The sequence below is a fragment of the Vigna unguiculata genome, chromosome 2, assembly GCF_037176805.1.
Source record: "Vigna unguiculata cultivar grain cowpea cultivar isolate G323 ecotype 2 chromosome 2, ASM3717680v1, whole genome shotgun sequence".
In the NCBI taxonomy this organism is placed as follows: domain Eukaryota; kingdom Viridiplantae; phylum Streptophyta; class Magnoliopsida; order Fabales; family Fabaceae; genus Vigna; species Vigna unguiculata.
Window position 1 is genome coordinate 27,084,444 of NC_140793.1, and position 24,321 is coordinate 27,108,764.

The window sequence follows — 24,321 nt, forward strand, 5'->3', positions numbered from 1 at the left end:
AAATGAAACACATCATAAAAAAAATTGAAAAAAAAAATGTTGAGAAACAGAAATAAGTTTGAAAAGTTATGTACAAAAAGAGGAAATAGAACGCAAAATTGAAATCTAAGTTAGTAAAATTTAAATTAGGAATGAAAAAATATGTTTTGGTCTCCTTCAAAATAAGTTAAAAATTTTAACTGGGCTCATCAATGGATTGATCAATAAGTTGATGGACTGGTTCATTAATTTTTATTTTTAAATTTTTTACATTTCTGTATGTGTATAAATATTTTAAATAATACAAATATTTTATAAGTTATGATACACTAATATTTTAATTTAAGTTGTTATCTATGTCCGATAAATATCCATGTTTGAATTTTAAAATATTTTACTGATATTTATAAAGGAAGTATATAATTTATAAAACAGTGATACTTATAAATTATAAGTATATTTAATAATATAAATATTTTCTTAACTTTTAATTGATTAAATAATGTCTTTGTCAAATAAATTAAAATAGTTATTATCTTTACTTGTTAAATTAGTCTATTATATTAATAATTAAAATTTAATTTGTAATTATTAATGATTTAAATAATAATTATTATATATTTCTATTTTTAGAATAATAAAATATAAAAAATTAATATTTTAATTATGTTTTTATTTTAAATTTTTTAAGAAAACATATCAGCCAGCTAAACCCGCTCTGTAGTTGCCTTTAGTTCACCAATTTGACAGGAGATCAAGTCAAAACATGTTACAAGTTAAAAACTCCTAATTTAACCACCTCTAATTTTATCGGGGCATTTTACCACTCCTAATTTAAAGTCTCATTTAGCATGATATTAAGAAACATTGAATTGAAAAGATAGAACACATAAAATATGACTTTGATCAGGGGTGGATATCTCGAGCAATAGCAACAAATTGAAATGAGATTTAAGAAAGAATAAGCAAATAAATAAAAATAGTGGAATTTCTCTATTACTTTTATGGTGTGTTTGGATGAGGTAATTTAAAAGAGTAATTTATTTATTTAAAAAATTTTAATTTTTTTAAGTAAAATTACTAGTTTGAATTGAGAAATTTTAAGAAGGTATTTCAAATAACTAAAATAATAAAATTTGAAATTCACTTTAAAAAATGAGAAAATTGAAATTCTATACATTGTGAAATTCCTCATTAGTCAAAATGAAAAAAGGTCGAGGCTAACTCAAACAACAATCGACAAGGACTAACTTAAAGCCGAATTCAAACATATTTTAGTTGGTGCCGACTTGGCCCAAAATTTCGTTTGGATTTATTCGGTCGAATTCGGTCAAATTTCGGTTGGGATCGACTTGATCGAGTTTGACCAAATGTTTGGCTAGGGCCAACTTGGCCAAATTTGGCTAGAGCCAACTTGATCAAAATTTGATCCGAGTTAAGTACAATCAAATTTTTTCCTATACCTACTTGACCTAATTCGATCAGGGTTGACTCCATCAAATTTGGTCAAATTTGGCCCAGTTGATCTTAGCTAAAATTCAACTAAGTTGTCCTCGTACGAAATTGGGCTGCATTCGACCAAGTTGAGCCCGTATGAAATTTAGCCAATTTTGACAAGGTCTTCACTGACAAAAATTTGGCTAAATGAGACTGAAGTTGGACTTGGCCAAACTCCGTCGAGTAAGACATGTCTGAAAGTTGGCCAAATTTTGTCAAGTTTACCCTGGCTGAATTGTGGTCAAATTTAGTAGAGTCAACATTGACTTAATTCGAATGAATCGACCTTGATCAAAATTTTGGCCAAATTTTACCTAATCGGCCCAAAGAGAAATTCAGATAAATTTGGCCGAGACGACCATGTTTGAAATTCTACCAAAGTCATTTGAATTAACCCCGGTGAAATTTTGCAAAATTTGTTCAAGTCTGCACCAGCTGAATTTGACCTAGTTAAAGTTGACCAAAATTCAGCCCATATGACACCGTAAAAAATTCAGTCGAATTGATTGCATCACAAAATTTGGCAATATTTAGTTGAATCAGCCCCAATAAAAATTTGATCGAGTCCAACCTGACCGAAATTAGGTTGATTTTTTTGAGTCGTCCCCGAGAAAATTTGGCTAAACGTGACAAAGTTGGCCCTGGTCGAAATTGGGCGAAATTCAATCGAGTTGGATCCGTCAGAATTTTGGCCAAATTTGGCCGAGTCGACCTTGATCAAATTTGGCCGAGTCGACCCCGATCGAATTCAACAAATATTATGTCGTCGAAAATTTGGCCAAATTCGATCGAATTGAACGAATTTAAGTTTGATCGAATTTAAATATTTTAAGTTGACTAATATATTTTTCAAATTTTTATATTTTAAAATAAATACTGTTAAAATGAAAGTTTATCTGATAAGAAAAATTCAATTATTTTATTCAAACAAGAAATATAAATGTAAGATATTTCAATTACTCTATCTAAACAGATTATTTAGAAAATAAAAGAAATTCAATTATAATAAACTCAAATGAAATGCATTTTAATTTTTTAGAATTGTTGAAATACTTTGTCCAAGCACAAATTTATTTTTTTGGGCTTGTGAAAAATATGTTGTAAATAAATGTTCTTACTATTCTCATCTTAACTTTGTTCGAGAGAGAAAGAATACATTATAAAATGGAACTGAATAAATAAAAAAAAGACAATAAAAGTAAATATTTTGTTTAATTGAAGCAAAATAAATTGAAAATAAATAGATAAAATAGTTTTTTTTTTCAAACGAAGATAGTTTAAATAAAAATCTGCCTAATTATTCCTAACTTTTTTTATTCAGATGATTAGCAATAATTTTGCAAATATATTTTTTTCGCTTTCTTCAATAAAGAAATCTTGTACGCAAATATCACACACACACATATATATATATATATATATATATATATATATATATATCCTAACTAGGAATGTCAACGGAATTGGTAGTAGCTCTCATGTATCTTATCTGCTGCATAAATATTTATCACGAACCTGTATTCATATTTGTGCGGGTATTTATTATGCGGGTACCCGCATATGTTTTTAATATCCATGGATATCTAAGGGTACTCGCGGGTATTTACAAAATAAAAGTATAATATTTAACAACATATATTAACCATAAATTCAAAGAAAAATAAAATACAAAATATTCATAAATTTCAAAAAAATTGTAAATAACCTATTTAAATAGTGTTGAATTACAATTTATAAAGAAACAAATATTTTTTATAACCAATTGATAAAACGTAACCCATCCAAAATCAATATATTAATGTTTTAATCATATTTGTTTAAATTTAAATTAGAGTATAGCGGATATAAGTTTCTATGGGTACGAGTACTATAATATCTATACCCGTCCCGTTAACATGCGAATATTCGTACCTGTTAACATACGAGTATTCGTACCCGTTACTCGCGAGTATCCATTTACCGTATTTATTCTTTTATCAGTCAGTGGTTTTAACCGAGGATTGAAGGATCGAGGGTTGAAGCTTTTAAATGCGACATCGACATCGACCAATTTGGATCTCACATATACAAAACCGTCACCAGGAGTAATTTCTAATCAATCTCCAATAAATTATATGTAATAACATAGTAGGATCTTTGCAGAACTTTAAATTTTTCGGTTTGTATATATGGATCGAAGCATCCCATATCTTTTCTATATTTTAATTCTTTTCTGTTGATAAAAAAAGAAGTTAGAATTATTATACTTATGAAACCAAATTAAAGAGTAATTAGAAGGGTATGTTAAAAGTGAATAATAAAAAAAATGGGTGAAATATCACTATCCAAACCAAATCATGCAATAGTTTGTGATCCTCAAATGACATGAGTAGCAAATAAGTTCCTTGAGAAACAATGGTGACCTTTAGATACCCAGGAAATCAAGTGACTTAGTAACTCTACATATAAGGCAAACATGGCACCATCACTAACTAGACAGAATATACAATAATAATGACTCCAACATCTCTCAATGGTAAAAAATTCATACATAGAAACCCAATTCAGTTTTCAAATGTTTTAATCAAAACTTCTGAAAGACCAGACCAAAACATTTTGAAGAAGTTCGACTTGTTTGGGTCGGAATATTGTTGACAACAATCTTTTTCAGCTTGTTGGCTCAAAACTAATGAATTGTGTATTCTTAAAAAGAATTCAGCATGTGTGAATTAGAATATCTTTTAACACCTTTAATACAAAAAAAAAAAAAAAAACTTATTTAGATCTTCCCCAAAACTTCCACAAAATGTGTCATTTCTAATGAATCTTTGATAAACAAAAGCCCTTCCTATTAAATAGTATTTCTGGCCCCAAATGCAATTGATATTCCCATACTGCTAAACCTAGTGAATGAATATGGATATAAATAGGTATTATAGGTACGTGATGTGATGTAACAGGAGAAAAGAAAAAGAAAAAATTTATATTTTATCAAATAACTTCAACATTTATTTGATTTTCTAATTTCACTTTTTTATTTGATCTTTTCCATTTCCTTTCCAATTCTTTTACTTATTCAGGTGGATAAAATATATTTCATATCTATACTCAATAAAAGGCCAATCAAAGAAGCATATGTGAAATTAGTGGACCTGACGTTCAATCGCACGTATACCAAAACTAGTTTTCTTCTAAACTAAAGGTAGAAAAGTAAACACAAAATCAGTTTTGCCTTAGTTCATAAGTAACGGAATGTGAATAGTTCGAAAATTTCCAGTTAGGTTACCAAAATCGTTGAAAACAAATTATACACGTTTGGTAACCCAGACAATTCGGTTTGATTTTCAATGGTCACGTAAGTTTTATCAATTATGTTTTAAAAAGACAGAAATAATATTTAATTATTTTTATTACAATCATAATCTCCCATTCTCAAATTTACATTTGTATCTATAATAAATGCAATTTATGAATTAGTGTTGTGGCTATCCCTGTGGCCATCCATTCTAAAGCCTGAGGTGTTTTCATGGAACAGTGAGAAAAAGAGAAAACTTGTTCCATCCAACAAACATTGAAAGAGATTTAACATGGTCAATGGTGAGGTCAACCTCGGGTTTCGTTCAAACTAAAAAAATACATAACTCTGGATTTTATTTTCTGAGTTTTTATATGTTTTCAAAATATATAGATCAACATTGATTTCGATATTTAAAATATATATAAAAAATTTAATATATTTGTATGTTTATTAGAGAATAACACCAAACAAATCCAGACTCAGAAATTCAGTGAGGAAATGAAAGTGACAGATTAATAAAAGAAGTATAATACATATATACGAAATTAAGGTATATATTTATTCTTGTTCGATATTATTTACTTTTCTTATAATTTATAATCATTAAAATTTTATTTAATTTTTCACTTTCAAAAGAAAAAAACAAATACATTTTTTTATTTATATTATATATTAAAATATCTTATTTTTAGTGTTCACGTTTGTTTCTTGATTTTATCCTTTAAATGATTTTTTAAAAAATTAAAATAATTATTTTATCAATATATAAAATCTAACCATTTTTTTTCAATTTAACTGTTTTTTATGATTTTAACAATATTTTTAATTAAAAAATATATAACAAATAAATAAAAACTAATTACAATAATATTATAAAAATTATTTATATTTAATTTTATAGTTATAATAATAATAAAAATAATAATAACAATAATTTTATTATTTTTTTATTATCATAAGAAGAAGAAAAAACATAGATGTGCATGTATTTTCGGTAGTTCTTTATTAAGAGAATGATTATCTTAATTATATTTTTAACCTTCTGGTTTTAAAATAATCATTTTAATGAAAACAATTTATATCGTAATGCTTACATTGTTTTGTTAGCTACACACACGTAATTATTGGAAAAATATTATCTATTTTATATGATTTAAAAAGTTAATTAGTGTATCATTTTTTTAATTCTATGTTTTTTAATGACTTAGAGTTTAAGAGTACTAATGATTTTAACGATTTTAACGATGAAACTCGATTATATTGTTCCTAAAAAGTTTAACTATAAATATATATTTTTTATTGAATTTTATTTCATAAAAATTATTATCTCTAAAATCTTTTCTAATTTTTTTTCTGTTTTCTTTTTCTAGATTTTCGACTTTGTCTTTCATGTGTTCGAAGATATGTTATAGGAATCCTAATATCGAGAATAGGAGTATCAAAGTGAGTCAACCTGACTCATATGGGTTGAGCCAAAAAAGAACCAGTTCAACCCGACTTACTTTTTTAGTGAGCAAAAAACTTTACAATCCGGCTTAATCCACCGTAGGTTGGTGGGTTACTGAATTGGTTCACTTACGAATTTTTTTTTGCAATTTATTTTATATATTTATTGCATTATAATGATAGCGAATTCACTCAGTTTATTTTTTATAATAGTGAAATCAAAGTGTTTACTTAATTCTCGAAATAAATATTATTATAAAAATAGTAATTAAAGATTAAAATATCAACGCATGTAACTTCACAAACAAATACATGAAACATTCAAACTATTCAAATATTATAGAACAACATTCTAATATTTAAAGATATGAAATTGTGAACCTAACTTGGTTTGTAGAGCTGTCAAGATGGGTTGGAATCTGCGAGTTAACCCGACCCACCATGGGTTTGAGCCGGGTTGAGTTGAAATTTTTTTACAAATTTCAATACGGGTTGAATTTTGACCCGGCTCACCCGGGTTGGCTCACCAACATGCAGATAAAGGATCACACAAGTGTTTTTTTTATTAAGTTGGACTTTGCATTTGGGTTAGTTTAGGTTATTTTTTTTATCCATCACATTGATAATTTGTATTTTTGTGTATTTGGATTGTATTGAAGTTTATTTAAAATTTAATCAGAATTATAATTTAGTTTTGACTGAAAAAAATAAAAAAAATATTTTTTTTTTTAATTAAGTGAGCTTGTGAGCCAATTCGTGATGGACCTGTCTCGATTCAAATTTTTTAACTTGCTAATAAGTGAGTCGGGTTATGTTGACTCACTAAGTGATCAATCCATAAGTTTGGACATATCTCCAGACTTAAACCCGTAATGAGTAAAGTTGAAACTCATTCATTAAGGATTAAAATCTTACCCGATCTGAATATTAAATAGAATGACTTCATCTTTTGTTTTTCTTAACTTTTAAGAAACATGTTAAAGTAGGGTGTTTTGGGAGTTACAAGTTTAAGAGTTGAAATGAATATTTGTTTGGTTAAGACGTGTTTATTGTTCAAATTTTTTTATGTGCAGATACATTAACGTGAGTAAGGTAGAAGAATCGTTACGTTTCATTGGTGCTCCTTCATGCTGTCGCCGATGCTTCAGAGTGCTCGCACCGCTGGCTGGTCATGGGAGGAACGAGGCTTGTACTTGTCACTCTCCTGCATTCTTCTTCAACCACGAGAAGACCACTTCCACTCCAGCCTTCTCCACAGCCCATTGGGCTCCCCAGCCCATTCTCACTCCCACTCCTACATGGGCTAAGTCGTCACTAGTGTGAGCAACCGTGTCTTCTTCTATGTGAGCAAATATATAGCCACGAATCCTCTCGCTTCCTAAATTTTTTTATCCACTTTTAAATTATTATTCTAATTATCATTAACTCATCACATCATTAAAAAAAATAAAAAAAATAATCTAATAATAATTGAAACAATAAATTAAAAGTAAGTTAAAAAAATTGAATTAAAATATCATTATCTCACGTATTATTAATACATCAATTAATAAAATGAAGAAATTTTTCTAACTTTCTAACCAATATAAATGCTTAACAACCAATATAAAACCTGTAATTTGTAATAATGATGTGATATTTAATTATGGTAGATTTTCTTTTCAAAACTTATAATATAAACTTAAATGCATAACCAAAAAGTTAAAAAAAAAATGCATAAAAGATTAAATTAAATGCTTAGTATAAAGGCAGTTCGGCGGATTAAATACCCAGCTACCTTATTAAACTACTACTAAAATAGACTAGTATCTCTAATTGCCAACATGAAAAAAGTACATATAATCAAACCGTTCAATTAAAAAAAATTATAATATAAATTAAACTGAATTATTTTTGGAATAGACTTAAACCGGTTCTGCCTATAAATAAACTTACAAATAATAATAACTATTTAAAATATGTATATAATAACTTAAATACTAAATTATTATATTTAGAATTAAAAATAATTATAGAGATACAATTTAAATTAGAAAAATATATTTTATTTATTTAGATTGAGTCGATTTTATACAGATGAAATCTAAAATTTACAATATATTTATTAAATGATGGGTTTTGGGACGTGGGCCCTTAGATTTTCCTCAAATCCGAAGAAATAGATACTAGATTTCAATTCACGCAAGCACCAACCCCATTGTAGGAGCAATAACCTGCAGTTAAAGTTTGTGCATTATGGAAGACCAAACCCAGAGAAAACCCAGAATCCTGTGCCTCCATGGATTCAGAACCAGTGGCGAAATCCTCAAGCAATTGGTCTTAAGATGGCCAGAATCTGTGATACAAAACTTGGACCTGGTGTTCCCCGATGGCCAGTTTCCTGCACAGGGAAGATCTGATGTTGAAGGCACTTTTGATCCTCCTTACTATGAATGGTTCCAAGCCAATGAGGTTGCTGTAGAGACAACACAGTCTCCACCTTAGTAATCCCCACCTCCGACATCATTCTAGTAGAGCTTTCTTCTTACGTTTTTATCTTTTTCGTGTACAGGACTTCTCCGGGTATAGAAACTTCGAAGAGTGTTTAGCATACATAGAAGATTTCATGCTAAAAAATGGTCCTTTCGATGGTATATTGGGTTTCTCTCAGGTGCGGACTCTGCTGCTACAATGTTATTTCTCAACTTTTTCTGTCTTTTGTTTTTCCAATTTTGAGAAAATAAGGAATGTTGTGTCTCAGGGAGCAATTTTAGCAGCTGCATTACCAGGAATGCAAGCGCAGGTACTGAAACACAAACTCATCTTAATGCTGTTTACACTTTCTGTTTTAGATTTTAATAAAGTTGATCTTCCTTCTGTGAAGAGATTCCCCTTTGGTGAAAGAATGAATACTTTGGGTTTTATAGGGTGTAGCACTTGGGAAGGTAGAAAAGATCAAGTTTTTGATTGTGATATCCGGAGCCAAGTTTGGTGGAAACAAGTTTGGAATGCCTGAATTGGCTTCTAAGGCATTTTCAAAACCAATTGATTGTTTATCTCTTCACTTTATTGGTACTTTCAAGTCCCTCACTTATGATTCTGCTTCAACAAATTTTTCTTCACATATAACTCTAAAACTTGTATTCTATCTTCTATGGTGAAGGGGAGAAAGATTTCATGAAGGAAGAGAGCGTTGCTTTGTTGGAAGCATTCCAGAATCCTGTTGTGATTCATCACCCCAAAGGACACACAGTCCCCAAACTTGGTTAGTGAACTCTCCTATTGTAGTTCTTTTATTGTAACTATGATTGTTGCCATTTGAATATTGGTTTTGTGCATATAATGTGTCTCAATGTGATTTTGATTTGGTCTTTCTTTGTTGCAGATGATAAAAGTCTTGAAATTATGGTTAATTTTATTGACAGCATTCAGAGGATGATTTAAGATGGTGATATCAAAACTTGAATCTTATGCAAACTTTCTGTCAGTTTTCTATCTTGTAACAATATTATAAAACTTCACTGAAACCATATACTAATGAGGATTTTCCGCGATAAACTCCAATATATTAAGTCAGCATCAATGAATGGTTAAATTTGAAAGGGTTTATTTTGTTATGCAGTTGATTAAGATCTATTCTGCAATTGATTTGAAGCTGCAATGCAGTGAAAAAGATTGGATTGATAAAGTATTTTAATTTTACTGTTTTCATTAAATATTTTAAGTTTTTCCATTAAGTCTTCCAAAGAAATAACTTCTTAAACATGGAAAAATTAGTAAATGACAATTCTGTCATTCCCTCACACATGTAGACTCTTGGAAAACATGAATATCGGAATCATTTTCTTAAAAATAAATAGAATTTGTTTAGCTGGTCATAAGCATTTTGGAAATGTTTATATTAACTTCATTCTTTATATAAGGAATGCGATTTACTTTAGTTGTAAATTTGTTTAACGGCATTATTGTAAAAATAAGCAATATTATATAACTTTAAATGACCTTTGATACATCTATATAGAATTGTATTGCTTAAAGTTTTTAAATATTTTTATTTATTATGTTAAAATCTGTATTATTTAAAGTATTTTTTTATTTTGTGAAATAAAAAGCTAATAATAATAAAATTATAACTAATTACTTATACATTTATAATATAAAATTTGGATATTACCACACTGTCATGACTGTTATATTTCCAAAAGAACCAAATAGGAGATTTTCATCTAAATGATTATTGCCGGTTCAACTTTAGGAGTAATATAATTATCGAAAAAGTAAAGAAAAAGAGAAAATAAAGGATATAATTGTAAAATAGATGTAGTAGAAATGTATTGAGTTTCAATGTACGATGGTCTTTGTTTATTATGAAGAGGAGTTAAGCTTAAAATTTTCAAAATTCATTGAAGTAGTTCTTAATTAACTTATTTGAGAAGCTAGTGTCTCTTAGGTATTCTCCATTATATTTTCTTTCTTTGTAAGAGAGAGGGAGATGAAAAGGATAGAGAAAGAACAAAGAGTAAGAAATTATGAAACTAATAATGTATTATTCAAATAGAGGTACATGAGTATTATTAGCAAAGAAAATGCAAGATTGGTGAAAAGGTTGAAAATATATATATAAGCTATCTTTAAGTTTTCCGTGTAAAATTATCTGCTTGTTTTTCTGGTTTTTAACATAACAATAAAATTCAAAATTACATTGTTATCTTTAGTGAATTTTGATGCACTTAAAATATTTTTGGATATAATTGGAACATGTAGAAGACCATTGAGATAAATTTTGTATATTATATCATATATAATTAATTATTAAAAAATAGTATTTATTTGTGACTGATGATTATCGATTGAGATGAGTGATAAAGTAATTTAGTAATTAAATAGAAAGGAAAAGAGAGAAAGATCACAAAATTAATATTCCTCTAATAATTTGAAAAAATAAGAGAAAATGGAAAGATTTAGTGAAAGTCTTTTAATCCAACCAAATAATCTTGGAGCCAACCATCTTCCACAACAAAATAAATAAAATGAACTGTTTTGTTAAGAAAATTCTGACATATACTCGTTAACTAAAAAACAAATTTACATATGGGTTGAGCATCAACCAATAAATAGAAGTATAAATTCATCGCTGTAAAGTTTTATAACCATAATTGTAACTGTTGGTAGAGAGCAAGTTTTGAAACTGTTGTCCCTTATAAATTTTATGTTACAGCGAAATAATAGCCAGAGAACAATAAAAAAAAATAAAAATAGACGTTATTACAAAGGAACACTGCGTTAAGGACATTTAATGCTTCTTGGTGCTGCAGCTCCATAATGGTACTTTTGGCAGTCTACTCTTCTGAAAATAATGTTTTAGTTTATATATTTTCAGGTAAATGGTTACTTTTCAATATTTGTATATTAATAAAACATTTTCTCTTTTACTAATAATTCTCATATTGACATAATATTTAAAGTTTAATAAATAAATATTTTTGAAATAAATAAATAATATATATATATATATATATTTAAAGTTTAGAATGATAAAATAAGATAAAAATATGTATTTAGTATTCAATAATGGAACACTAATTGGTATCCTAAAAATACTGGTTAAACAATAAATAATTTGCATTGATTTCATCATTTTTATATTAAAATTGGAAATAATTAAATACGTTAAACTAAATTGTATAAATACATATAACAAATTTTATAAAAATCAAAATATCTTTTTAAATTTTTAAACAATAACTTTTTGATACGAAATAAGAACTTTATAATTTTTAAGGTCTTTACTAAAAAGAAAAAAATATTTCTACTTTAGTTGTTTTCTTTTTATAAATTTTTTAAATATTTAACATTATTTTTTTGTTGATTTTTATGTTAATTTAAACTTTTTTATATTTAATTTTTAGCAACATTATAATATAGTTATTTTATTAATTATTTTCTAATTTTTATTGATGAGCATTAAATAAAATATTAAACACATTGTATAAGATATATGGACATTTTTGTCCTTTAAATAAAATAAATTTATATTAATAATTATTAAGACAGGTTTTATTTAATATCACACTTAATTATGCAAATTTATAGGATCCAATATATATATTACTTATCTTTAACAAATATCTTAGAACACCGCTTAGAAAGATCCTTTGGCAATTTTATTATTTTAATTAGAAAATTTAATTAATTGTTAGACGTTAATTTTGAGACAAACTAGACAGCTGGGCATTACATAAGTGGTACCATGTTAGGTAGGTAATACCTCAATTTTATAAATTTTCAATTTTGAAGTTTTTATATAAAGAAATAAATTAAATGCATGAAAGTTGTGTTGTTGAATCACAATATTTGTAGTGAGAGAGTACTGGAAGAAATGGAGCTTGTGCATTGATTATGGAAGAGCAAAGGCAAAGAAAACCCAGAATCCTCGGCCTCCATGGGCATGGAAGCAGTGCAGAAAATTTCAAGCAATTAGTGTTGAGGAAGTAGCCAAAATCTGTAACACAAAAGCTCGACCTTGTCTTCCTCGATGGTCCCTTTCCCATACAGGGAACTACTTCTGACGTTAAAGGATACGAATGGTTTCATGCCAATGAGGTTGTTGTTAGAACAATCATGTTTCATGTTATATGTTTCATCACCATATACATTTCTAAATTTTGCTTGTTTCTGTGCAGGACTTCACTGAGTATACAAACTTTGAAGAAGGTTTAGCATACATCGAAGACTACATGGTCAATAATGGTCCATTTCAAGGTATCATGGGTTTCTCTCAGGTAAAAAGATGTTATATTGTGTTTATTATACAAGAGATGCTAAACCATGTTAATAAGAACGTTAAAATATCTTTTTAGTCTAATATTCATGAAATTTTATCAAATTAGTTTGTTTTTATCTTCAAATAGTTCGTCAAATTTGTTCAATTTGACTTTTTTTTGGTAAGAAAGAATAGATCTTGCTTTTATCTTAATGATAATACCTTTGTTTAAAGGAAAATTATTATACAAGCGTCATTTTACTGATGATTTCTTCTATATGGTCAAATTATGAACTCCACTTCCCGAACTTATATTTATAAAATTTAATTAAACTGATAATTTACTTCTTAATATAATATAATAATCATTTCAAATCTATTCAAAAATATATTCTAACAAGTTCAAACAAAAATAATATATACATCCTATTTTTATCTTGATGGTAATACTTTTGTTTAAAGAAAAATTCTATACCATTTTAATGACGTTTAATTTTGTCGATAGGAATAAACTAATCAAACTATTAATAATTTATCCAAATTCGACAGATTGCTTGTTTAAATTTATTTTATTTAAAAAAATGAAGAAAAACTCAAACTTTCATACTTAATTATTTAAACGAGTTTAATCCTTGACTCTAAAGCTTGACATGGAAAGTTGATCAGTAGCGGTTTCGATATAATATATTATGAAATTTCTTATATATATATATATATATATATATATATATATATATATATATATATATATACTATTTTTTTTATTAAAAATTCGTTTTGTTTAGCTTTATAATGTTTTGAGTTGAATTAAAACGAGAGTCTAGTAAATAATAAATAATATTTCAGCATGCCATATGGATAAATTTTAAAAATATATATATTTTTAAAATATAATCAATTAAGTTATAAATAAGTAGTTAAATAAACAAAACTTAAATTTAATCTGGTTTTTAAGTAGTCAAATTCAGTTTCTTTAATTAAGTTAATTAGTTAATTAAGCTTGAGCCATCAATTTTCTTATAAGGCAAATTCAAACTTCATGAGGTCAAATTATTTGCATCCAATATTTAGGTATTCTGCATTGTGTATCACTCAGTTTTTGAAATCTAGATGAATTATTTATTAGTAATAAGGAATCAATGTGTTTCACGGGGCACTTTTGGCTGGTGTAATGCCAGGACTGCAATCACAGATACTACAAATTAAGAAACTAATCTTCTTTGACCTTTTTATCATGTCATGAAATGCTATGGTAATATTTATCATGTTTTTAATATATTATATATAATAAATTAAAAACAACATATTTACAACTTTTGTATTCCTTTGTTACATTATAAATTAGAATTCAAAATAAATGCTTTTCAAACTTGAATTCAATCATAATTGTTAAGCTTGCAAGGGATTAAGCAAGTTACAGAAAAATACCTAGTAAAAAAGATTAAAAGTGAATGTTATATTTACTTGAACTCACTTTTCTAGAATTTGTAATAGAACTTGAATATATTTTTGAATGAAGTTTTGTATTACCATGATTTGACAAGAGAGAATGAGTTTAGGGTGTAGCATTTACGAAGGTGAAGAAGATGAAGTTCGTGATTGTGATCTCTGGAGGCAAGTTTGGTGGAAAGAAGTTCGCAATGCCTGAATTAGCTAAGAATGCATATTCAGAAATAATAGATATCCCCTCCTTCACTTTATAGGTAATTTCAACAAAACTCAACTCCATTCTCAACAAATTTCACTTTTCTGTCTCTTCCATCAAAAGTTTTTTCTTTTTGTAAATGTAAAGGGGCCACTGATATTGCCAGAGAAGAGCACATTGTTTTGTTGGAAGCATTCAAGGATCCTATCGTGATTTTCCACGATGAAGGTCACACGGTTCCAAAACTTGGTTAGTGGTATTTCATACTTTAATTACTAATTTTTTTCATTGCTACCATTTCATTAGTGTTCTTCAAGAATTTTTTTTATACATATGATAGTCTCACATAATTTAGAAACATTTAGGAATTCAAGTCTGAGTCTAAGTTTCACATTGATTAGAAATAAATAAAAAAAATACTATATAAGAATAAAGATTTATAAACATATTGTTTTAAGGTTTTTGGTTGAGAGTGATTTGTCGATGCCTTATGTGATTGAGCTGAAGTCACATTAGTGTTGTATTTCTCTAGTGAACCTTCTCTGTAAACATCTTATTGTCTCACATAATATATAAATTTAGATCAAATACAGTTTAAATATTTATTTTTTTCTATTTCTTTTTGAAACACTTTCTAAAAACAAAAGTATAATAAAACTCCATGCTTCAAAATGTATTAAGAACGTAACGGTGAATCCTAACGATATTACTGAAATTAACGATGAAAACAAGACTAGAGTTAGTATTGTTCAGGCGTACAATTTCATTGAAATTTGAGATTTTGATTTGTGTCTTCTTTGTTGCAGATGGCAAGAATCTTGAAACTGTGCTGGGTTTCATTCTCACGATTCAGAGGATGGTGTCACCGGTAAATGCACGATTGTGATACAATATTTTCTTGCAAGTTCATTTCTATCCGTAAATTTGTTGCTTATGAATAAAAACTTGAATTGTTGGTCCGTGTAAATAAAGAAAGCCGCAGATAACATACGAGTAAACGAAGAAAATATGTTGTTGTTTTCCTTTTTATTAATTAAAAGATTAACATATGAAGTAAAACATGCAGATCCTTCCTCAACAATTTTAATTATTTTGAGTTAATTATGGAATAAAGTTTTCCACCACAGCTTTGATATTCAAGATATCTTTGCAAGCAAAATATCACTAATAGAATTATGTGGAACATACATGACTCTAAATCTATATTAAGAGAAAAAAAACACGTACAAGTTTGTTTATAGAACAAGTTTACTTTTAGAAAATAGGTTAAAATACATTTTTTGTCTCAATTTTCGTCAAGTTTTTTCAAATAAGTCCTAATTTTGGTTTTGTGTTTAAATAGGTCCCAATTTTCGTCAATTTTGTTCAATTGGGTCCTTTTTTGCTAACACCGTTCAAATCATTAACCCATGAACAGGACTGCCACGTGTCAATTCATGGTTTTTTTGAATTTTTTTATTTTTATTTTTTTATTTTTTAATTTTTTTTAAATTTTTTTGACTTTTTTTTAAATGTACACGTGTCAATCCAAGAGTGTGCCACGTGTCACTTCGTGGTTTTTTTGAATTTTTTTATTTTTTTATTTTTTTTTTAAATTTCCACGTGTCAACCCAGTAGTGTGCCACGTGTCAAAGTCAATGTTTTAAATTCAATTTGGTCCTTATATTTGTTATTTTTGTTCAATTAGGTCCCAATTTTTGTTAATATTAACCAATTTGGTCCCTCTCCAAATTAAAACCAAATTAAATTTTTATATTAAAATTCACATTTTTTATTAAATATTTTTATATAATATATTAAAATTCACATCATTATAACTTTGATATAAAAATTAAATTTGGTCACATCATTATAACTTTTGAGTTTTAAATTGGTAAATAATGGAAACATTTTATTAATAATATTTATTGTATTGGACAAATTAATCTGAAAGAATAAATTAAATGATATTTTTTTTATAATGATATTTTGACTCACTTTTAATCCACAACTTACATCACCTTTGAATTATCACATCACACCACTAAAAAAATAAAAACAGATAATAGAAGGATGATTGGAGTGATAGGTTAAAAATGGATAAAGAAAGTGAGTTAAAATATCTTTATTTTTTTTGTAACAAATTTGTCACACATTAATGCTTTTCTTCTTCTTTTTCTTTTTTTTTTTTCTGTTTTTTCCTTCCTTTTCATTAACTCTAATATTGATAGAAATTCAAACAAATTTCAGTCTCATGTTTATTAGAATTGAGAAAGTTTTTATGTTATAAAAGAACAAAATCTATAAACTCTTATCTTAAAGTTTTGGATTTTAAATTTATTAATTATTGTTTAATTTTTCGAAAACCATATTTATTTAAATTTTTGTATTGATCTCCATAAAGACCTATCAACTAACTATAATTTTATTTTCATTTTTTAAACAGTTTTTATTTGAATAAAGAATGAAATATAGGTTAAAAAAAAAGCTTCCTTAGCATTTTATCTTTGTTCATATTTTTTATGAGTTAAATATGTTTTTTTATACAACCTTTTAGTAAAAATTGATATTGGTTCATACTCAAAATTTTTGTTCAATTTAGTTTACTAACTTTAAAAATGATGGATTATGATTTTTTAACCAAAATTTGTTAAGTTTTATTGAGATTTTAAATGTGTTTTATGATAACATTTAAGTTATTTATATTGTTTATTGTTTATTTTCACTTCAATGTTAGTAGGGATGTCAAAAAAATCTATATCCACGGGTATCCGCGGATAAAACCTGCAACGAGTAGAAAATAAATATTAAAAATGGATACCCGCTACCAACGGGTACGAATATTTTTGATACCCGCATGGTAACGAGGCGGGTATGGGTATCATAGTATCCGTACCCATGGATACTCGTACCCGCTAAACTTACCCCCTTGACATTTTTTTCTTTCCTTTCTTTGAAATTGGACATATACATCAAACCTTATATAGACAATGACGTTATGGTATGTTTGTTGTCAAATCATAGAATGAAAATAAGAATACTTGGCACGTGACAATTGAGGCTTATTATTTCTTTATTTTGTTTATTTTTCAGGAATCAATAGGAAAAAGTGGGTTTGTTGATCAAAGCACTAATTAAAGAATTTCCATTATGTTACGTCATTTTATATTTACTTTTACAATTTGAGTTTATTTAAACTTTATTTATAATTTATGACAATGATGTATTTTATTTTATTTTATTTGAATTTATAATTAAATATTTGTTTTTTAAATAATTTTGTAAATACCCGTGGATACCTGCGGATATGAAAAAAATTAGGCGGGTACCTGCATAACGGATGCCCAACGGATATGGGTATGGGTACGGGGCAAATATTTATCTAGTGGATAGCGTACGGGGGAGTTACTACCCGTACCCTACCCACGTACCCTATCCGCCCCGTTGACATCCCTAAATGTTACCTGAGAAATACGATTGAAACGTCAAATAAATTTTAAAAAAAATTGTTAAAATAACTAAATTCAAGTATACCCAAAGTTGGGAAACTAAATTAAATCACAGTTTCAAAAAGAGACTAATTCCAATTTTCATTCGAAGTTAAGAAAAAAAAAACATATTTAAGTTTTTTTTATTAATTAAAAATTATATACGGATTTTTATCCTTAACTATATTTAGGTATTATATGACGAACATAGTTTTCGAATAGAATAATTCGTATATATGATATATGAAATCAGTAGATAAAAGAAATAACTTGTTGCATACATTATATATATATATATATATATATATATATATATATATATATATATATATATATATATATATTGGAAAAAAAGTTAACCTTTACATAAATATTTTACATATGGATTGTTAAAAATATATATTTTAAGAAATTGAAATAAAAAAATTACAGGTAAATTATTTTGTTGTAATAACCTAAAAATGTAAATTAAAATTTTAAAATTTATGCGACTTTTGTAATTTGATAGATGTCATGTTGCTTTCTTAGGGATAGCAAAATGAGTCAATCCAATTGATTTTTATTCGACCCATTTAAATAGTACAAACCAAAAAATGCAACTCGTTCCATTTTGTGACGGATTAACGGAATTGTCTGTCCAACTCGTCCTTCTTTTTTAACAATTTTTTTTTGTTTTTCTTTAACTTGATTTTCCTTGATTGCCTACTAAATTTATGATTAGAAGAGAAAAATAAAAAGAGAAGTACATTGCGGTAATATATGAAGATCAAAATCACATATTCATCGATGAAAATAAACTCATAAGAACTTTGATTTCATTATTCACTTAACTAATAATAAAGTTGAAAAAGCAAAGAACAAAAAATATTGATAGAAGCCATGGACTAGCCCGTTTTACTTAATGTTAGCGGGCCACAGGTGGTCAACCCATTTTACAATCCAACTAGGGATGACAATAGATCGGGTCGAGCATAGATAGTGTCTATCTGCAAAAAAAAATAATTCACCCGCTATGCATCCGTTAACGTGTCGGGTACCCGTTTAAAAAATATCCGTAAATATTTTTAAAACCGCAGGTACCCGTAGATAGTTTTTAAATGGGTACCCGTGGATACCTGCATACTTGAGAATATTTAAAAATTACATATATTTTATAATTTTTTTAAATAAAATTTAAGTAAAATTATGAATAAAATAAAATATAATATAATATAAATTAAAATTAAATTTTTGTTAAAATACTTTTTTAGTCCCAATTTTTATCAAGTTTTGTCAAATAAGTTCTAATTTTTGTTTTGTGTTCAAATATGTCCAAATTTTCGTCGATTTTGTTCAATTGAGTCGCTTTTTGCTAACATCGTTTAAATCATTAACGGTCATGAACAGTGACTGTTACGTGTCATTTCGTGATTTTTTGAATTTTTTTATTATTTTTATAATTTTTCTAAAATGTCCACCTGTCCCTATATTTGTTATTTTTGTTCAATTTAGCCCCAATTTTTATTAACATGAACCAATTTGGTTCCTTTCCAAATTGAAACCAAATTTAATTTTTGTATTAAAATTCACATTTTTTATTAAATATTTTTATATAATATATTAAAATTCACATCATTATAACTTTGATATAAAAATTAAATTTGGACACATATTTGATACGGACAAAATTGGGACTAAATTGAACAAAAATAACAAATATAGGGAGCAAATTGAATATAGAACATTGATTTTGACATGTGGCACGCTACTGGGTTGACACGTGGACATTTAAAAAAATTTAAAAAAAATTAAAAAAATTAAAAAAGCACGAAGTGACACATGGCAGTCACTGTTCATGGTCGTTAATGATTTAAACGGTGTTAGAAAAAAAGGTCCCAATTAAACAAAATTAATGAAAATTGGGACCTATTTGAACACAAAACTAAAATTAGGACTTATTTGACAAAACTTGACGAAAATTAGGACCAAAAAGGTATTTTAACCTTAAATTTTAATTAAATTTAATCTAATAAAATATAATATAAGTTAAAATTTAATTTTAATTAAATTTAATCTAATAAAATTTAATTTTAATTTTAATTAAATTTAACTTAATAAAACATAAATTAAATTTTAATTTTAATTTTTTACATATAATGGGTACCGCAGATACAGATAATATAATACTGCACTCGACCCGTTTATAAACAGGTCTTAAAATACCCACTACCCGCTCTCTGCGAATAACAAATATCCAAGGATACTTATCTCCGGGTACCCGCAAGCGTAAGTATTTTTGTCATCCCTAAATTCAATAGGCTGATAGACCAAACAAATCGAATTAATATAAGTTGATGGGTTAAAAATCCGAATCTAACATACGTTTTATCCACGGCATGATGAACTTATTCATCATACTCAATCCATTTTGCCACTGCTATATTTTGTTGAGTAATGTGAAACATACTTGTGAAACAAAAGATGACACCAATGAATTTGAAGAACAAGCTAAATGCACAAGATTACATCTCGAGAAACAAGTTCATCGAATTAGCAGAGATTGAAGAAGGAAAATTCAAATTAAAAATAAAGACAAAAATAACGCTTTCAGCAAGATACTTTATTTAATATAATAATTTTTTTTTATATAAAAACTCAATTCAAAATATCCTACTTTCAACCATCTTCAAACTTGATTAAGCTAAAATGTTGAAAATGTTTTATTATCTTATCTAAAAAATGATTAATTTTAATAATTTAAGAAATGGTGGATCCATTCTATGTAGGGTGTAAAACATGATTGATCCATATGCCGGATTATTTGACCCATAACAAAGCTAAGGGTTAGAGTGAACTAGAGAAGTTTTAGTTCAACGAAAAAAAAGAAGTAATTAACACATTAATTCAAAGTTTTTGCTCCACAGCTATCTTCTTCTGACATCTGAATAATGGAGAACAGAGTGGCAAGCCTCAAAGTAAAACAATCATTTTTTTTATTAATAATTTTCTAGAACATGTCATATGATCTTCCATAAACTTAGTCCAACAACATTGAAAGTGTTCCTTCTGCCCCTGACGTTTGGAAGCACTATTAATTATCTCTATAATTACCTCCCAATGTCAAAAAGACGTTTATTTAAGACTGAGACATTCACTATGAACAATCCTTCAAATTTTCTCTAGTGGGGGCACTCACTCATCATTACAAACTCCAGTGAGTCACCCTTTTCTTCTTTCTTAAGCTTCTAATTAATTAGTTTAATTCATTTTTACTTAAATAAATTATGTGTGTGGCATTTTGTGGTGTTTGAAGTCGTTCTCTGAGTGGAAAAAACCACATGGTATCTATAGGCCGGTGTTTAGGGCCTGGCGGTGATGTGTCTTTAATGCTTAATTGGAATTTATGATCACAAGAAGTTGTTGGGTCTTGGCCTATACCTCAGGTGGACCACAATCTACTGTGGCCTTAGATTATTTCACAGGCCCGTAATCCATGCTTTCTTCCAATTTCAACTCATACTTATTTAACAAAACATAATACATAATCATTAGCCTTGGTAATTTTCATGTCCAAAGAAGACTATTAAATGCAGAAAAAAAGAATATACAACACCAAAAGAAACTTGATAGTATGTAATATTTTTGGAGTTCAACATTTTTTTTTCTGTCACTGTCTCCAATTTATTACGGAAAAATTGTGTTTCATCTCTAAATTAAATTATAATGAAGTTAGTCTCTTTATTTTATAAAAATCAATATTAAACATTATTTTTAATAAATGACATGTGAAATATTTTTCATCTGACAAACGAAATTATACAATGTATTATAATATAACTTGGACAATGATATTATGATTTCCATTTTTTGACTATTATTCTTTACTCCTTGATGTGACTTAGTGTAGGTTATTGATTAATGTATCATTATTTTTTTCTTTGAAAGAATCAATGACTCACACTAAGCCACATTAGAGAATAAAGGGATGAAGTCAAAAAATGAAAGTTAAAGTATAATTTTTCATACAACTTTTCACATCTTATTTATTGAGAATGATGTTTTATAGTAATTTTAAGGTTAAATTACCCTTTTGGTCCCTCTATTTGTCATGAAATTTCATTTTGGTCCTCACGTTTTTTGTTGTCTCAATTTGATCCTCATTTTCTTAAAAATGACTCAATTTGGTCCTCACTGTTAACTTTGACCAGACAGTGTTAAAGTCAACGTCACATGTCAATTTCTGGTTTTTTTAAATTTTTTTAATATTTTTTTATTTTTTATTTTTGAATTTTTTGAATTTTTTTTTTGAATTTTTTTTCTTTTTGACAGTGTCACTTCACAGTTTTGCCACGTGTCAAAGTGACTCAATTTGGTCCCTATATTTGTTTTTAGTTTCAATTTAGTTCCAATTTTTGTAAAAATGAAGCAATATTGTCCTTCTTCAAATTGACACTAAATTTACTTTTTTATAAATTTTATGGTGATATTCTTACTAAAATTAACGTTTTTATTAAATATTTCTATAAATATTTTAAATTAACTTTAAATTCTATACAAAACATTAGACTTTGATTTTGTTTTGAACTTGAAATTTAGTTCCTAAATTTATGTGTGACAAGTTATTTGATTTTTAATCTTTACCAAGTTTGTATAATATGATACACTTGATGTCTTTATATATGATGACAAAATTGTTAATTTTTGAAATTAAGTTTGGGGTTTAACTTTGTTTAATAATAAAACTAAAAAAAAATTATTTAAAAATATTTCTATAAATATTTAATAAAAATGTCAATTTTATTAAGAATATCATCATAAGTTGTATACAAAGATTAAATTGAGGCTCAATCTAAGGAGGGACAATATTGTTTCATTTTTTATAAAAATTGGGACTAAATTGAAACTAAAAACAAATATAGGGACCAAATTGAGTCACTTTGACACGTGGGACAACGGTGTAATGACACGTGTCAAAAATAAATAAATAAAAAATTCCAAAAATTCAAATATTATTAAAAAATTCAAAAAAACCAGAAATTGACATGTGACATTGATTTTAACACCATCTGGTCAAAGTTAACGGTGAGGACCAAATTGAGTCATTTTTAAGAAAATGAAGACCAAATTGAAACAACGAAAAACGTGAGGACCAAAATGAAATTTCATGACAAATAGAGGGATCAAAAGGGTAATTTAGCCTAATTTTAATAAAGTATAGAAATTAAGTTTGCGTTTGGTTTTTATTTTGGAAGCTTAATTCATGTTTATTTTGCATTGAAAGTCACAAATGATATTTGACAAATTTTGGTTCGATTTCATTTAGTTCCAAACATAAATTGCTTTTAAAACAAGATTATATAACTTTTTTGTGAGATAAGATTTTCATTTTCATTCAACCAAACTTAATTTTTCTAAATGCAATCTAAACATACATAAATACTTTATAATTTAGTTTAGGAACTAAATTCAATTTTTCAAAGTAGTTTGGAGATAAAAGACATATTTAATCATTAAAAATATGTGATTTAAGTGAATGAAGCGTTGTGTAATTGATGTTTAACTCCTCAGGATTTATGTTAGACGAGAAACTTGATTGTGTTATTGATAAAGATAGGGTTATGAAGTGTGATATAAGTGTTAATGTTGGTGATTATTAAACAGTGAATGTCTTAATCTAGGAATGAATTTAACTGTGCATAAAGCAGGCGTAGATGACCCACTTATATATATTTGATTTGCACGCGGGAATGTCATTTCGTAAGATTACGCTTTACAGTTCCATCTTTAGGTGAAATTAAAGCTGCAAGCAAAAAGTGGAACCAAAGCAAAGCAATTATTTTAGGAAAAGCATGCAAAGTAACCATTTAAGCTCATCCTCAACTGCCCCAAAAACACCATTCACACAAAATTTAGCTTCTTACTATTCAATTACTGGATAAAAAGTCAATTTACGAATCATTACCTTCTGACGTTGCTTTAAAATGGGTTTAACTTAATGCTCTGTGGTACAATACAAATAATTATCCTATGGTATTTTATGAATCGATTTTGTATGATTAAGTATAAATTAAATTTTGAAGTGCAGTGAGTAAGGGAATATATGTGTACCTCTCTAGCATCTGTGATATATAGTATCTGATTTGAAGAGGAACAGTGTGATAGTGTTTTATCGTACAGAACAGTTGGCACAAGCATTTAAACCAGTTTATTATGGCATTGTGATACCTCAAAAGTATGCAATTCCACTGTTCCATTAAATCATTGCTTTTCTTCTCAAAGTTCTTCCCTC

At 27.2% G+C, this 24,321-nt stretch overlaps 1 protein-coding gene and 1 pseudogene across 2 annotated transcripts; both read left to right on the forward strand.

Moving 5' to 3' along the window:
* The first annotated feature begins 8,342 nt into the window (after window positions 1-8,342).
* On the forward strand, window positions 8,343-9,795 carry LOC114174040 (uncharacterized). The gene is made up of 6 exons (XM_028058781.1): window positions 8,343-8,650; window positions 8,751-8,849; window positions 8,940-8,981; window positions 9,106-9,250; window positions 9,342-9,443; window positions 9,564-9,795. The coding sequence occupies exons 1-6, from the start codon at window positions 8,435-8,437 to the stop codon at window positions 9,620-9,622; spliced, it is 663 nt and encodes a 220-aa protein (XP_027914582.1). The 5' UTR covers window positions 8,343-8,434; the 3' UTR covers window positions 9,623-9,795.
* A 2,737-nt stretch (window positions 9,796-12,532) lies between these two features.
* On the forward strand, window positions 12,533-15,912 carry LOC114174739 (uncharacterized; annotated as a pseudogene). Its single transcript, XR_014984975.1, has 5 exons — window positions 12,533-12,781; window positions 12,862-12,960; window positions 14,501-14,644; window positions 14,734-14,835; window positions 15,393-15,912. The product of XR_014984975.1 is annotated as an uncharacterized LOC114174739 (transcript).
* Window positions 15,913-24,321: the final 8,409 nt, after the last annotated feature.

What these genes read in the sequence shown, in the direction of transcription:
- LOC114174040 (XM_028058781.1), top strand. Translation starts at nt 8,435, where the DNA reads ATGGAAGACCAAACCCAGAGAAAACCCAGAATCCTGTGCCTCCATGGA. An exon ending in TTTATCTCTTCACTTTATTG is followed by an intron (nt 9,251 to 9,341) that starts GTACTTTCAAGT and finishes TCTATGGTGAAG; the next exon opens with GGGAGAAAGATTTCATGAAG. An exon ending in ACACACAGTCCCCAAACTTG is followed by an intron (nt 9,444 to 9,563) that starts GTTAGTGAACTC and finishes TCTTTGTTGCAG; the next exon opens with ATGATAAAAGTCTTGAAATT.